At 33.8% G+C, this 17,268-nt stretch overlaps 2 protein-coding genes and 1 pseudogene across 2 annotated transcripts; 2 read left to right on the forward strand and 1 right to left on the reverse strand.

Moving 5' to 3' along the window:
- The first annotated feature begins 657 nt into the window (after positions 1 to 657).
- Positions 658 to 1,326, forward strand: LOC110673545 (uncharacterized). Its single transcript, XM_021836678.2, has one exon. The coding sequence runs from the start codon at positions 658 to 660 to the stop codon at positions 1,324 to 1,326; it is 669 nt and encodes a 222-aa protein (XP_021692370.2).
- A 5,631-nt stretch (positions 1,327 to 6,957) lies between these two features.
- LOC110673273 (cytochrome P450 87A3-like) lies at positions 6,958 to 9,493 on the forward strand (annotated as a pseudogene).
- Positions 9,494 to 10,309: 816 nt separating this feature from the next.
- On the reverse strand, positions 10,310 to 14,114 carry LOC110673284 (alcohol dehydrogenase 1). Its single transcript, XM_021836365.2, has 10 exons — positions 13,948 to 14,114; positions 13,408 to 13,544; positions 13,234 to 13,280; positions 12,821 to 13,146; positions 12,627 to 12,709; positions 12,453 to 12,528; positions 12,266 to 12,327; positions 11,156 to 11,251; positions 10,907 to 11,068; positions 10,310 to 10,630 (listed from the first exon to the last, which is right to left on the reverse strand). Exons 1-10 carry the CDS (start codon positions 13,982 to 13,984, stop codon positions 10,514 to 10,516), a joined length of 1,143 nt encoding a protein of 380 aa, XP_021692057.2. The 5' UTR covers positions 13,985 to 14,114; the 3' UTR covers positions 10,310 to 10,513.
- Positions 14,115 to 17,268: the final 3,154 nt, after the last annotated feature.

A 17,268-nucleotide genomic window follows, 5' to 3' on the forward strand; every position in this document is an offset into this window, starting at 1 on the left:
TCCCTCTTTCTGCTTTAGAATCTGTGGTTGATAGTTCCAATCTTATGAGAAATCCTTATCTATCAAAAGCAGCAAGGTGGGATGAATTTAGTGCGTATTTGGAGTGACAGAATTGAACTTATACAATGCAATGTGATAAAATGATTTTTTTTTCATCATTGTGTTGAAATTTTATTTAATTACATTACATGCATTTGCTAATACTAATTAATTTAGTAGCACTGAAGTCATTTTTAATGAGATTGAAGATGCAGCAGCAATGACACTAATGCTGTCACATTAAAAATATTTTGTTTAGATTTTTGTTGCTATAAATCTGTTGTACTTTTTGACAGAAAAGTATGTTCAAATTTTGAACTAGTGAACCAGCTTGTTTTAGGCATGGTCTTAAGTAACATGTTTGCTTAATTTAAGGGAAGTTGGTGTTGACTGTTTGTAAAAGCAAATTTTTTGTATTGTCTATATAAAGCAATGAAAATATAGAGACTTTGATCTCTTCTTCCAAAAAATCTTTCTAATCTGTATTTTTTCTACAGTCCAACAAGTGGTATCAGAGCCATCTCTGATCTTTGAGAGGCCTGAATAGTGAGTGACAAAAGAGAGAAAACCAGTCAGGTTCCCTCACACAAACTAAAAACCATTTCAACCCCATTTGTTATGGCTGCTAGCAGCTTTGGAACTGGTCCACCACCAGTGTTTGATGGTCAAAATTATCAGCTTTGGGCTGTAAAAATGAAGACCTATCTAAGAGGTTTTGATCTCTGGGAAGTAGTGGAGACCGAAAATTGTCCTCCACCATTGAGAGCCAACCCCACTGTGACTCAGCTGAAGCACTATGCAGAAGAGAGTGCTAAGAAATACAAGTCCTTGTCCATCATTCATGCTGCAGTGATAGAGACAATTTTCACAAGAATTATGGCTTGTGATACGAGCAAGGAAGCTTGGGACAGATTACAAGAAGAGTTTCAAGGAAGTGAAAAGACTAAGCAAATGCAAGTTTTAAACTTGAGAAGAGAATATGAGCTATTGAAAATGAAGGAGAGTGAACCAGTAAAGGAATACACTGATAGGCTCATGAAAATAGTAAATCGAATCAGGTTGCTTGGGGAAGATTTGCTAGAAAAGAGGGTGATTGAAAAGGTGTTAGTGAGCTTGCCAGAAAAATTTGAGTCTAAAATTTCCTCCTTGGAAGACTCAAAAGATTCATTTGAGATATCTTTAGCTGAGTTGGTGAATTCCTTACAAGCTGTAGAGCAGAGGAAGGCTTACAGACTTGAAGATATAAATGAAAGTGCTCTACTTGCTAGTCAAAAGGGCATAGCTTAGTTAAGAGGAGGTGGAAAGAAGCCTGCTGGTTATAAAAAGGAAAATGAGAAGAAAGATTATCAAGGCAACAAAGGGAAGGGCAGAAAAGGAAAGCACCAGCCTTGTACACATTGCAACAAAAAGGGACATTCTGAAAATTACTGTTGGTATAGGCCTGGAGTGCAATGCAGATCATGCAAGCAGTTTGGGCATGTTGAAAAAGTGTACAAGACCAAATCTGACCAACAAACTCAGCAAGCTCAAGTTGCTGAAACATCTGACATGGAGGAAAGTGGTTTTATGGCCATTAAATGTGAAAGAAAATGTGCAGCACAAAGTCCAGAATCATGGCTAATTGATAGTGAATGTACACACCACATGATCTCCTATGCAAAGTCATTCACAACTCTTGACAGAAGCTATTTATCTTGGGTTAAAATTGGAGATGGAAGCTATGTAGAAGTAAAAGGGAAAGGAGATGTTGCTGTTAAGACTTATTCAGGTACGAGAATTATTTCATATGTGTTGTTTGTTCCTGAAATAAGTCAAAATCTCTTTAGTGTTGGTCAGTTGCTTGAAAAGCAGTATAATTTGCACTTTTATGATAATAAGTGTGATGTATTTGATAAATATGGTGCAAAGTTGCTGTCAGTTGCAATGATTGATAGGAGTTTTCTTGTGAATTGGAAAAAAACTCAAAAGCATGCTCTTACCTCTGCCCTAGATGAGACTAATCTCTGGCATAGAAGATTTGGCCACTTTAATTATGCATCATTAAAGCATATGCACAATAAGAGTTTGGTGAATGGTATGCCTGCTGTGTATGACTCTATTGATGTGTGTGGGATCTGTCAAAAAGGGAAGCAAAGTAGTCAAGCATTCCCAACAAATCAAGCTTGGAGAGCATCTGATAAACTCCAGCTTGTTCATACTGATGTGTGTGGCCCTATGAGGACACCTTCTCTTAATGGAAGCAAGTATTTCTTGCTATTTATTGATGATTACAGTAGAATGTGCTGGGTGTTCTTTTTAAAATTGAAGTCTGAGGTGTTCTTTAACTTTCAAAGATTTAAGTCTTTGGTGGAGAATCAATGCAACAAGAAAATCAAGGTGGTGAGATCAGATAATGGGGCTGAGTTTACTTCATATGAATTTGAGAAGTTTCTTCAAATGGCTGGTATTCTTCATCAATTAACAGTTCCATATACTCCACAGCAAAATGGAGTGTGTGAAAGAAAAAATAGGTCAGTCATGAATATGGCCAGATGTTTGTTATTTGAGAAGCAGCTTCCAAGAAGATTTTGGGCAGAATCAGTCAACACTTCAGTGTACTTGCTTAATAGGCTACCAACTAAAGCTTTGAAAGATAAAACTCCATATGAGATGTGGTTTGGAGTTAAGCCTTCTGTTAAGCATCTTAGGATCTTTGGTTGTTTATGCTATATCCAAGTTCCTGAGGTGAAAAGAGATAAATTAAATGAAAGAGCTGAAGTTGGTGTCTTTGTTGGCTATAGCAATCAATCAAAAGGCTATAGAGTATGGAATTTGAAGTCTGAAAAAATTATTGTGAGAAGAAATATCAAGTTTGCAGAGGAAGCTTCTTGGGATTGGGAGAAGTCTGTTGTTGTCCCTTCCAAACAAATTTCAATTGACAATGTTACTCAAGAACCACAAGCAACTGATGAAGGCGAAGGCTATGATTCAGAAGATGTTGATGATGAAGCTATTAGAGGAACAAGAAGCTTGACTGATATATACAACAGATGCAATCTAGCTATAAGTGAACCAGTCAATTATGAGGAAGCAAAAAAATCTCAGGAATGGAGAGCAGCAATGCAAGAGGAGTTTGATGTGATTTGCAAAAATAATACATGGTGCGTTGTTGATAGACCAGCTCGAAAAAGCGTCATTGGTGTTAAATGGGTTTATAGGCTGAAGTTAAATCCTAATGGTACCATTAATAAGTATAAAGCTAGGGTTGTTGTAAAGGGTTACTCTCAGCAATATGGATGGGATTTTGTAGAAACATTTGCACCAGTGGCCAGATTTGACACTATCAGATTGCTTATTGCTCTTGCAGCTCATAAGTGTTGGGATGTTTTTCAATTGGATGTAAAATCTGCCTTCTTGAATGGTCACTTACAGAAAGAGATTTTTATTGAGCAACCTGAAGGCTTCATACAAAAAGGGAGTGAGGAAAAGGTTTATTTGTTGAAGAAGGCCTTATATGGCCTAAAACAAGCACCAAGAGCCTGGTATTGCAGAGTTGATGAGCATCTAAAGAAGTTGGGGTTCATCAAGAGCTGTAATGAGGCTACATTGTTTGTAAAGGAGAAGAATAGGGATTTATTGATTGTTTCCATTTATGTTGATGATTTGCTGATCACTGGAAGCAATTATGAGATGGTGAATCAATTTAAAGAGGAAATGAAGAGTGCTTTTAAAATGAATGATTTGGGAAAATTTTCATACTTTTTGGGAATTGAAATTTCTCAGTCAAAGCAAGGTTTTTTCTTGTGTCAAAAGAAGTATTTGATGGAAGTCTTGGTGAAGTTTGGGATGCAAAATTGTAAAGAAGTTAACACTCCTCTAGTTCCTAATGAGAAATTAAGCATCATAGATACAGGGAAGAAGGTTAATGCAAGTGTGTATAGAAGTCTTATTGGCTGCCTTCTTTATTTGTTAGTGACCAGACCTGATGTAATGTATGCAATTAGCATGCTTTCATGATTTATGCAAGCTCCAAGTGAGTGTCATTTCAGAGCTACAAAGAGGGTTTTAAGATACTTGAAGGGCACAGCAGATTATGGAATCCTTTATAGAAGGAATTGTGAAGTGAAGTTAAAAGGATTTACAAATAGTGATTGGGCTGGTTCCATTGATGACATGAAGAGTACATCAGGTTCCTGTTTTACTCTTGGATCTAGAATGGTGAGCTGGAGTTCCAAGAAGCAAGAAACAGTAGCTCAATCCATTGCGACGAGTACATTCTTCGCTACATCAGTGATGAATCAAGCCATATGGTTGAGGAAAATGCTAGTGGATTTGAAGTGTTATGAGTTGCATGCTACTGAAATCTTATCTGATAGCAAGTCTGCTATGGCCATGGTGAAAAATCCTATTTTTCATGGAAAGACAAAGCATATAAAGATCAAATATCATTTCTTGAGGGAAGTTGAAAGAGAAGGTGAAGTTCAACTCATCCATTGCAGCTTTAAAGATCAAGTTGCTGATATACTAACCAAAGGTTTGCAGAAGTCCAGATTTGAAGATATGAGAGAAAGGCTTGGAGTTCAAAGCAGCATCAGTGTCAAGGAGGAGTGAAGATGCAGCAGCAGTGAAACTAATGCTGTCGCATTAAAAATATTTTATTTAGATTTTTGTTGCTATAAATCTGTTGTACTTTTTGATAGAAAAGTATGTTCAAATTTTGAACTAGTGAACCAGCTTGTTTTAAGCATGGTCTTAAGTAACATGTTTGCTTAATTTAAGGGAAGTTGGTGTTGACTATTTGTAAAAGCAAATTTTTTGTATTGTCTATATAAAGCAATGAAAATATAGAGACTTCGATCTCTTCTTCCAAAAAATCTTTCTTCTCTGTATTTTTTCTACAGTCCAAAAGAGATAACAAGTAAGTCACAACGAAGTTAATTTAAAAAAAAAAAAGCCAAATTGAACTTACACAATGCTATGTCGTTTTGCCTGTGCATAAAGTCGTCACACTATCCTTCTCAGTTCACACTCTCTTTCTCAATTCATATGTTCACGTTCTCCTCTCTGCTCTTTCACTATCCCACTACTGCCTTGTCCATCTACCTTTAATCTCGCCAGCACATATTGCACAGAGCGGTTTATCTATCAGATATAGCTAATATATGATAGCTTATTATAACTGATATATCTTAAATGATTGTTTAAATGTTATTATATATAAAGTAACTAATAAGAATATAGATCATATTATTTATTTTAATAATTATATATATATATATAATTATTTTATTATACAACATGTATAAGAATTAAATAAATTTTAAAAAGATAATATAAACTAAATAAAAAAATAAAATAAGCTATCGGATGATGAGAAAAGAATTCTAAAAATAGAGTTACCAAAGCAATGATCAAATGGTCAGAGAGGATGATCAACCATACTGAGACTGAGATACGGCCTAGACTTCTACGAGAGGTAGCAGTAGAGAATTTTTTGCAATGGGTGAAAGCCTGACAGAGCAATGAAGCATCCTTTTCCAGAAGTTACAGGGCTATTTTACTGAGTTTCTTAGAGAGAATTGTTTCATGCCGCTAGGTATTCTCTGCCTAGGATGAAATCAACAACTGATTTATAAATTTTAACAAAACATATGGGATAGCTATTGGGTATAAAACAACTATCAACTACCCCAAAATGCTAAATCAAACACTACCTAAATCCGCTCTATATAGATTGGGTATTGAGTAAAAATACTTTATATGTCAACTACCCCAAAATGCTAAATCAAACACTGCCTAAATCCGCTCTATATAGATTGAGTATTAAGTAAAAATACTTTATATATGACTTGGATAATTCTCCTTCCACATGTGCCTTTTAGAGTGCAATTAGACCAAATTCATTTTATGAACATGGTATCAAAGCTATAACCAGTCTCAATGTTGGAGCCACATGTTCAATCTTAGTTATGAGAAGTCCAATATTGGACAAAACTGTGTGCTAAGTGCCTAAGTCCATTATTAGACAAAAATGATTCATATATGATATGGATAATTCACTTCTCACAATGGATTTTTTTCAGATGGAACTATCCCAAGTCCAATTTTACACACTAGATGTGGATGGAGCATTAATTTTACTCGATATGGGACCTCGGAGCTGATAAAGAGTTGATGGTAGACGGAGAGCTAGCAGGCTAGGAAAATATTATGGGTCGGATCATTTCCTACATATATCAGAAAGCGGCTGTATTTTGACATGCATTAATGCTTGAAATACAAATTGCACATTTATTTTGAGTATGAAACTCTTAACTGAAGCAAATCATAAGCTTTTATGATGGAAATTAATTATGTTCAAACACATTATTTCCTCTCTGGAGATGTGATGCCAATCAAGCATATAGTCCCATCCCTCTGCTTGAATTAGCTATAGTAAAACAATGTCGACTACCTCTCTTGGCATTTGATGTTGGGCGGTTGGCTGATCAAATGATGCACCTTCATCGTCATTAATTGATCCAATTTCTTCCATAGACTTGCATCCTTTCTTTATTATATAGAGTTCTTAGTCTCTCCATTTGAGATCAACCAGTACTTGATACCCTTTTTCTTCTGTTTTCATTTCCATTTAGCTGAAATGTGGCCTATGGGTATTTCTGCTATAGCCTTTGTTATGATATATATTGTTCACTGGAGTTATAAATGGAGGAATCCTCCATCTAATGGAAGCAGGCTCCATCCTGGTTCCATGGGGTTACCACCGATTGGAGAGACTATTCAGTTCTTCATTCCCAGCAAGTCTCTAGACATGCCTCCTTTTGTGAAGAACAGGATAAAAAAGTTAGCCTAATTAATTAAAAAAATAAAGTTAATTAGGAAATTAACTGTTCAATTTACTAATTTATGTGACTAATTACCTGCTGTAGATATGGACCAATGTTCAAAACGAGTTTGGCTGGTCGACCAGTATCATCAGATGCTGATTTCAAGTATTTCATTCTTCAACAAGAAGGAAAGTTGGTGGAGTTATGGTATCTGGATTCCTTTGCTGAGCTTCTTGGCCAAAATGGTTCTCTTAAAGAGGGTTTTTCTTGGATATATTCACAAGCACCTCAAGAAGTTGATTTCTGAACACTTTGGTCCTAAAAACCTTAAAGGCAAGCTCCTTCCTAAATTGGAAGATATGGTCAATCGTGCTTTGCATGATTGGACCATGTACGAATCTGTAGACGTCAAACATGCATGTTCCACAGTAAGCCAGTACTTCTGCATGAAAATCCTCGCTTAGTTCTGATTCATCGAGAACTCAAGGCAAAACATATATATAAACTAAGCGAACATCTCTCAATTTGAACAAAATCTCAATCTCTAGACCCCACTTTCTCTGCTTTATGAACCAAGGGGGAAAAAAATTACTTCTTTACTGTCCCATTTTGACATCTTTTAATTTTTTTTATTTCTAAAAAATCTTTTTATTTATTTTTTTTTGGCCATTCAGATAATATTGGACTTCACTTCAAAGCTGCTGTTTGGTTATGAAGCTGAGAAACGTGGGGAAAGTCTAAGCGAAACATTTGCAAGCTTCATACAAGGGCTCTTTTCTTTTCCTCTGAATATACCTGGCACTGCCTGCCACAGACGCGTGCAGGTACAATTTAGGCTCATATACCCCTGAAAATCTTGAATATATACATTTCCTCCTTGATTAATTTATGCCAATGTCCACTTCTTCCTCCTTCAGAATCAGAAGAAAATCTTGAAGACCATAAGGGAGACAATGGAAGAGAGAAGAGCATCTCCTGCCAAAAGCAGCGAGGATTTCCTCGATCACGTCATGGAAGATATGAAAGCACAAAATTCGTTGACAGATGATCTGGTTACTTTTGTTATCTTTGCACTTCTGCTTGCCACTTCTGAGACTATCCCTTCCACTCTCACTTTGGCCATTAAGCTATTGACTAAGCATCCTCTTGTCATGCAAGAACTAGCGGTACTTGAGCCATTAACCAATATAATTTTAAAGCTTTTCAAGTGTCTTTTTCAATTTTATTTTCTCAGCAAGCTTATATATCCATGGGTACGCATGATATTCTCAGAAGGAAAATGAGGAAATCATTCGTAGCAGGGAAAATAAGGAAACTAGTATAACTTGGAAGGAATATAAGTCGATGACTTTTACAATGCATGTGAGTCATAATTAAGGAACTATACTATTTCTTCTTCAATTCCTTCTTTTCATTTTCTATGGTTAAAATTAATTTGATTGTGTTATTGGCTCTCATTTTTATATGCACCTTATCAATGAAGTTCTTCGAATGAGTGGTTCAGTAGGGATCCTGAGAAGAACAATTGAAGATATTTAAGTAAATGGTATTCAAAATTTTATTTTAAAACTACTTTTCAAACTGGCAATTCCATTCTTTATTAGTTTAGATTCTGGACACTGCAAATTTCACAGGATATACTATTCCAAAAGGCTGGACAATCATGATCGTTCCATCTTCTCTTCACTTGAAACCAGAAAAATATAAAGACCCTCTTACCTTCAATCCATGGCGATCGAAGGCGTGTAGTATCTTAAAATTAAACCAAGTAAATGTACTCAAGAAATGCACAAAACTCAGAATATGTTCATTGTCGTATGATTGTGTTAGAGAACTAATCTTTATATGATTTAAACAGCTTTTCTTTTTCTATGGTTAAAATTAATTTGATTGTGTTATTGGCTCTCATTTTTATATGCACGTTATCAATGAAGTTCTTCGAATGAGTGGTTCAGTAGGGATCCTGAGAAGAACAATTGAAGATATTTACGTAAATGGTATTCAAAATTTTATTTTAAAAGTACTTTTCAAACTGGCAATTCCATTCTTTATTAGTTTAGATTCTGGACACTGCAAATTTCACAGGATATACTATTCCAAAAGGCTGGACAATCATGATCGTTCCATCTTCTCTTCACTTGAAACCAGAAAAATATAAAGACCCTCTTACCTTCAATCCATGGCGATCGAAGGCGTGTAGTATCTTAAAATTAAACCAAGTAAATGTACTCAAGAAATGCACAAAACTCAGAATATGTTCATTGTCGTATGATTGTGTTAGAGAACTAATCTTTATATGATTTAAACAGGATTTGGGACCAAATGTTCGTGCGAAAAATTTCATCTCATTTGGTGGAGGAATGAGGTCATGTGGCGGAGCTGAGTTCAGTAAAGTGTTGGTGGCAGTATTTCTGCATGTTTTTGTAACCAAATACAGGTGAATTGCAGTATCTGAAATTCTAAATTTTATATCCCATATATTGTGGCACAGGGAACTAATGCTACAAGTCTGATGGAATTTCAGGTGGACCAATGTCAAGGAAGGAGAAATTGTTAGAACTTCAATGTTAGGATTTGGAGCTGGACATTACATTAAGGTCTCAAAACAGCCAGAAATGAAGCCAGAAAATGGGGACTATCATTTGTAGATAGTGCAACAACATATAGAAGTGATTCTGTAATTTGCTAGTGTTATTTGAGAGTTCTGCAAAATTCGATCTCATATAAACTTAATGTTTTACAAGAAGTATTATACAAGAAATTCTTGTACAACTGCAAGAGAAGGTTAGCTGTTTGGGTTATAATTGGAATGCTTTCTGGGTTTGATTGTGTTTATTGCTATGTTTTGGTCTTTAACCAATATTGAAAGAATACAACTTTCTCCTACAAATAACTTTGAAAAGTAAATAATATTTTGGCAGATATGCATGAAAATGGGACTTCTACACTGTTGGACTTTAATTTCCAGCTCACAGTTACTGTTGGACCCTTTACTTTTCCATCTCAGAATGATTAAAGCCTTAATTTCTTTGGGTAATCTATTTGCTATGGACTACCAGGGGCATAAGTAGCTTCCTCTCACCTGAAAATACATAAAACACAAGCTATTTCTCCTACATTTTCTCTGGGTCAATCTTATTTATTTATCTTCTATTCCTGAGTTCACTTCTCTACAGTTCTTGCCTAGCTAATGCAAGCTTGATGAAAATATCTGTTGCATTTTAGGAGGATAGCCACCAATAACTTGATATATCTAGTTTTTTTCATCTCCAATAAGCAGAGTATCATAAATGGCATTTGAGCTGTACCATCCTATTCTGCTTATCCACAATCCCTCTGTAGAAAAAAAGAATAATCATAATAAAATAAAAAAAATGAAATAAATTCTGCCCTGCTGCCAATTGACATATGAACAACCACATCATTGGGATAAGGGAAGTTAGGAAGAGGACAACCAAGAGGAATAACAAAGTAAAAGACATCACATTATTGACATAGATATATTAAAAATACATAAATTTGTCCATAAGGTCAAAGCCACAAATTCTGCTGAAAAAACTAATTCATCTCTTCACAAGCTTAAAAAGATCCTAATAATAAGGCACTCCTCTTCGATTACCGGATAGAAGAAGCTATGATCTCCACCAAACAATGGATCATGTAGTTTTCTAGCCATCCATGCGAATAATGCACCTCAGAGACTCTCCTTTCAGCATGTAGTCGAAAGCTTTGTTAATCTCCGAGAAAGAAACATAGTGAGTGATGAATTTCTCCACTTCTAGCTCCTGCAAAACAAGAGGCAGTAAAATCTACATGTTAATACAATTTACAGGCACCAAAGGCACAAGCAATTTCAAACTTGAATTCAACCTTTTGCGGTCTTGATTGGAAATCATTTAAAAGAAAAAGAAAGCTGCATTGATGCAAGTTTTTAAAGTAATCCATTAAACAGCACTGTGATGTTCTCATACAACATGGAAACAACTGAAGGGAAAACAAATCTGTTTCATTGTTGTTATTTGGTGAACCATCGGTAATATCTTCAGAAACACAAAGTTTACCTTATTCATGTACATTTCCACAACAGAAGGAAGATCACTGCGGGGCTTGTAATTGCCAAAGAAGGTTCCCTTGAGAGTTCTCTCATTCAACAGGTTCATAGGATGAGTTTTGAATGAGTCATCCTTGTTTGGGACGCCCACAAGTACAGCAACACCCCAACCCTGGTGTGCAAAAATAATATGCTGAGAATTATGATATTCTTTAAAAAAATAATAGGTGTACTACAATGACATAATGGAAGTGATTACATCATGAACACATTCAAATGCTGAGACCATGGCTTGGATACTCCCAGTGCATTCAACACTGCGATCAACTCCTCCATCAGTCATCTCAGCAATTACCTGATCACAAGTCACGTGTAAATCTCAACGGAACAGATAGTTTACTAGCATCAAGCCTTAAAACTAATCGGAACATCAACAATTTGACCTTGAAAAGTAAAAAAAAAAAAAAAAAAGACAACACTGGCAGAAGCAGTATTTTTCAAGATTTTAACTTTTTTGTTTTTTTGGATAAAAATAATGTAAGCATTTGGATTCCATTGTACAGGTTTTAGCAGAGTATGTTAGTAACTGATTCTACATTGTCCATCATCCTGAGAATTTAAACTCTGCCCTAGAGGACTAAGACAGAGTAGCGTGTCCAACCTATTTTACTAATGAAATTATTAGGCCTCGTTACCAAAAAGGAAAATCCAAACAATTGCGTATTTTTACAATTTAATCCAAAACTTTTAGTCTTTGCACAATAGCTCAGATTTCTAAAGGTTGTTAATATTTTATCTAACTTTTTTAATTTGCAAAAGGTTGTGCAATATTATCCAAAAATTTCTCAACCTATTCTTTAAATTCATTTTCCAAATGATCCAACCTTACTACCACCACCAACTCCTCCCAAACTTTATTTTGCTATCCATGGTGCATTAAAATTCTTAGCTATTTGGCCAAATTGAGTAGTTTATTCATCACTCTATCTCCCCACCATCACCGAATCTCATCACCATTGGATACCTCACAAGTGAAATTTTTGAGGAATTGATAGTGGTGGTGAGGTTGGATCTTCATGTGTAGCTATAGACAAATCAAAAAATGGAGTTTAAGTTTTAGTTGGCAAAAGTTAGACAAAATTTTAGAAATCTAGCATATTGTGTCAAGATTAAATGTTTTGGATTAGATAAAAAATAAATAAATAAAACACAAACATTTGAATTTTTTTATAATTAGGCTTAAAACTAGAACAAGTTATTATTATACCTACTTCACTTGTCAAAATTTCTCAAAAAAGAAAGAATATACCACAGCATATAAAATGCCAAAGTAGAACCAAGGTTATGATAAGTTGGAAATTGAACTCACCTGTTGTACAGGCTTATCATAATCTTTTGGATTCACAAACTCAGTAACACCAAACTTCTTGGCTGCCAGAAGAAATAGAATGTGAACCAACATGAATTAAGTGCTGCTCAATTCAAGATATAAAGAAAGGCATGTATTCCGGGTGTTGATTATATAGCTTTTTCTTTAATATAAAAATTCACTCTACCTTCTTCAAATCGATTGGGATTCAAATCGACACCAATGATTCTCGAAGCTCCAGATATCCTTGCCCCTTCTGCCGCCTATAAAATTACAGAGAGAGAGAGAGAGAGTTAACTCCTCACAAGCCTTTTATGGTTGCTACGAAAACCAAATCATGGAAGCAAGAACATCAACTTACAGCAAGGCCAACAGCACCTAGTCCAAAAATTGCAACAGATTGACCCTTTTTTGGTTTTGCAACATTCAAAGTGGCACCAAGACCTTCAGCGACAAGGGCCAAATTGATCGATATAAATCATCAAAAAAAAAATGTACCACTGCTTATTCAAAATTTGCAAACATTGGGGAAAAAAAAAAGGGAGCTCGTCAAACCTGTGGATAGTCCACAACTGAGCACACAAACTTTGTCGAGAGGGGCGGCAGGGTTGATCTTGGCAACACAGCCAATATGGACAACAGTGTATTCACTAAATGTGGAGGTGCCGAGAAAGTGGTAAATGGGCTTCCCATTGATAGAGAACCTCGACTGGCCATCGTGAAGCATATGACCCCTATCAGTATTGATTCTGAGGAGGTCACACATGTTGCTTTCTTCTGATTTACAGTGGCGGCACTCCTTGCACTCCCCAGTGAACACAGGAAGAACATGGTCACCTGGTTGGAGATCAGTCACACCAGGACCAACACTCTCCACAATTCTAAGTCCCAGCAAAGTGAAACAAACTAATCAATACATTATAGTAGACAATAGCCAACGAATTTAAGGCACGTAGACATTTGCTTACCCGCTAGCTTCATGGCCAAAAATGCGAGGAAATAATGGTGCTTGTCCCTGCAATGTAAAGAATAATGTCTTAACTTATAAAGCCCTAGCACCAACAATCCAATTTGAAAAAAAAAACACAGATATGCATAGTACGAAAATACAAAGGCATTATAAACAGTGTGAAATCTGTGACCTTAGCTTCCCAGAAGTAAACATCAGTGTGGCATAAAGAGGTGAAGATGATCTTCAAACGAACTTCATTAGCCTGTGGCGGTGCCACCTCGACTTCTTCAATGACCAGTGGTTTCCCAGCCTCCCATGCCACAGCAGCTACAATTCCATATGATCATTTAGGCGATCAGTCACAAAAGCACTATATATATATATATATATATATATATAGGATAAATCAATAATTATGTAAAGAAGCTATATCAAGCATTATGCAAAAAATCTAATCATAAAATAATAATAATAATAATAATAATCTTCATCCTAAGAAATGCAAACAAATTCTTTATTATTTAAGATCATTCTCAAACGTTGAACAGGATCCCAGATGTACATAAAACTATTAGGACAATTTGAGGCCATGAAATGGATCAATCAAGAAGCATAAGAAAGCTCCACATCCTTGAAACTTCTTGACACAAGAAGAAGTATATAAAATTTTCAGAAACCAAAAACAAAATCCCAGATCGAATAAAGAAAGGACTAGTAAGCAATTATTTACCTTTGCATCGAATGACTTGTCCAGCGGTGTTAGACATGACTTGGCTTGTTTCTAAGACAATAGATGATGATAAAGATTTTGATCAATTGACTAAAGCTTGCAGGTTGATAAAAATCAAATGGTATGTGGATGGTATTTATAGTGGGAAGAACGAAAGCACAAGTCCAAGAATACCATTTTGAGTTCATTAATTTGACCAACTAGCGTTCTTGAATTGCCAGTCTGCGTACGTCACTGTGGGCTACGTGGGCTGTTTTCGCTTACCTGTGGCGCCTAGGTTTTCTGCGAACAGCCACGTTGGTTTCCATATGCATTTCGGCTGGATGCTTTTAATATAATCACGCTAAATTTTATATGAAAGAGAATTTCATAATTATAAAATTAAATATTTATAATTTTATTTAAATTTAAATATAAATATTTAATTTAATAATTATAAAATTTATTCTTATGATATGAATGTTTTACTGCCTGTCTTTTCTGTAATTGTCTTAAAAACATTCCTGTAATTAGATTTAAAAAAATAAATAAAAATCTTATTTATTAACGTCAAAACATCATTTCTTTCATTTATACATAATATTTATATTAATATTTAAAAATTAAAAAATTTTTTATAAAAAATTATTTTATTAATTTTTAGAGATTAAGTGAATATTTTAAATATAATTAATAAAATTTTATTTTTTTTATATTTAATAATTAATTTAATATAATATTTTTATTTTAATAATTATATAAATAATAAATCATTAATCGTTAATATTAAAGGGTTAATAACTAATAAAATAATTTATAATTATTAAAATAATTAATATTTTTTAAATTATGATAAATAAATTTTAATTTCTTAAAATTTGTAAAAGTTAATTAATAAAAAAAATTCAAATATATCATATTTATTTTAAATTTTTTTATAAATATTTAAGAGATTGTTCTTACTTTCTCTATTTTTATACATCTATAAAAAAAAAATTATAATAATTATTTTTTTTTCAAAGAAATTATAATTATTTGGAGCATTAAGCATCTTTGATTCCGACACTGCATACAGTACACACATTTCTAGAGCTGCTACGCCTGTTTTCCACGCATTAACTGTTGAGATCTGCAACATTGAAAAATTCCAACCCATTAAGAGAGCAAATACATGGCCCATAAAGCCCATAAAGAAAGACTTGTTGCAGAACTCAAAATTCAGCCCAGAATCAAAGTCTCATATTCACCCACAATGAAGCCTTAGAACCAGACGAGCAATACTCCGAACCTCCACTCCAATCGCCCTAGCAGAGACGACGGCTTCATTTGGAGTAGAAAATGCCAACTACTAAGGCTCAGTTTGGATGAAGGTGAAGGAATGGTAAATAAGGGCAAGGAGAGATAAGTAATTATTATACACTTGTTTGAAAAGGGGTGAGTTAGTGAAGAGTAAGGGTAAATAAGGGTAAGGCTTACCCTCCCTTACCTTTCAAATCTCAATTTTTCTTACACTCTAAATTGGGGTGTAAGCAGAGGGAGATGAGAGATGAAAATTATTTTATTTTTTATTTTTCTATTATGTCCTTAATTTTTTATTAAAAATTCAATTATACCTATTAAAAATAAAATTAATTTATCAATATAAATAAATGTATTCTCTCTGTGGCCGTATCTGATCTCTTCACTCTCTCTCGTGGATTTTAAATTCTTACAGAAAAAATGTTAGTTTTATCTTTCTATTTTATTTCAATTATTAAATCATTTATTTCAATTATTAAATCATTTATTTTTTCAATAATTTGCTATAATTATTATGCTCTAATTGTCAATTTTTTTTCTAAATAATTCATTCTTTATTCAATCCTTGTTTGATTTATTCATTATTATTTTAATTTATTAATTTTGTGATTTATTCATAGTGAACCATTACTGTTTGTAAATTCAAAATTTATCGTGATGAATTTACTATTTAATAAATTATCTAATCACAAATTAGGCGTAATCGTCAATACTATAACTTTTTAGTTTTTAATTTTTTGAAAACTAAAAGGTTGGCAATTTTCTATTGTTTGTTTTTTATAAACTGTTTTTTTTTCTTTAGTTTAATAAAATACACTCTAGCTAATTGCCAAAGTGTATATGAACCTCTTCATGTGGTCTCGGATGATTCTAGCACTTAATCTCACCCATTAAAAAAGTCCATGTATAAAATGGTTAATTGATATTCAAGGTCATTAATAAATAAAAAATTACAAAAGTTTGTTTTATAACAATAATATTTTATCTACCTTTTAAAAAAATAAAATATTTTAAAAGATACAAAATGACATTTGTATTACTTTATATATTTTTAAGTTGAATGTTAAAATAGTACATGCCATGGTCTAATATAAAAAATAATAAAAAGTGTAAATTATAAGCCACTAAATTAAAAATAAAAGGCCTTAAATTACATATTAAAAAAATAAAAAATAAATTTTATTTAATAGAAAAGGGTATTTTTATAATTTTAATAATTATTTACCCTTTTTTCATTTCTTTTCAAATATAAAAAATATACACTACCTCTTCTTACCTTTTCATTAATTCACCTCTTTCCAAACATGAGTTTTTTTTTATTGTAACCTTCCTTATCCTTCTCCCTTCTTACCCTCCCATTAATTACCCTTCCCTCGCCCATCCAAATAGAGCCTAAGGCAAAACTGCACAACAGGTATGATATACACACAAAAGCTCAAAAAGCAGCAAAAGGAAGAAACAACACCCCACCCTCAAGACGATCAATTTACTCATAGCAACACTTTCCCCCTACAGGTAATAGGATCAAAGAACCATGTAGCAGCCTCATAAACTCCTAGAGCTGAGGGCCATAATAAACCGAATTCGATTTCTTATTTAATTTTTAAAAATTTTAATCTATGCGGTTTGATTTTCAAACTAACATTGAAACCGAGCCATTAGCGTCCCAGCCCAAACTCTAAGACCCAGCCATTAAATAGTACAGTAGCCCATCCAGAGTAACAATCATAATTCCTAAAATATTCAACAAGCTAAATAAGCAAAAGAAAAATCAAGACTATTTGGAATAAACTAAAAAGTCTTATGTAATCCACACCATTTTTATACTGTTTAGCGGCAATCCTTTGTCATGGGGCTTTGCGGTTATTGAGGTCTCGAATTGAATCGAAGAATCATATCGAATCAAAATTATTTTAATACTTTGATTCAGTTTTGATTCTTTATTAAAAATAGAGTCGAAACTGTATCAGAATTGAATGAGAACTGAATTCATATATACATTTTTCTATAATTTTTTTATATATTATATACTTTTAATATAAT

The sequence above is a fragment of the Hevea brasiliensis genome, chromosome 16 (assembly GCF_030052815.1).
Source record: "Hevea brasiliensis isolate MT/VB/25A 57/8 chromosome 16, ASM3005281v1, whole genome shotgun sequence".
NCBI classification, from domain to species: Eukaryota; Viridiplantae; Streptophyta; class Magnoliopsida; order Malpighiales; family Euphorbiaceae; genus Hevea; species Hevea brasiliensis.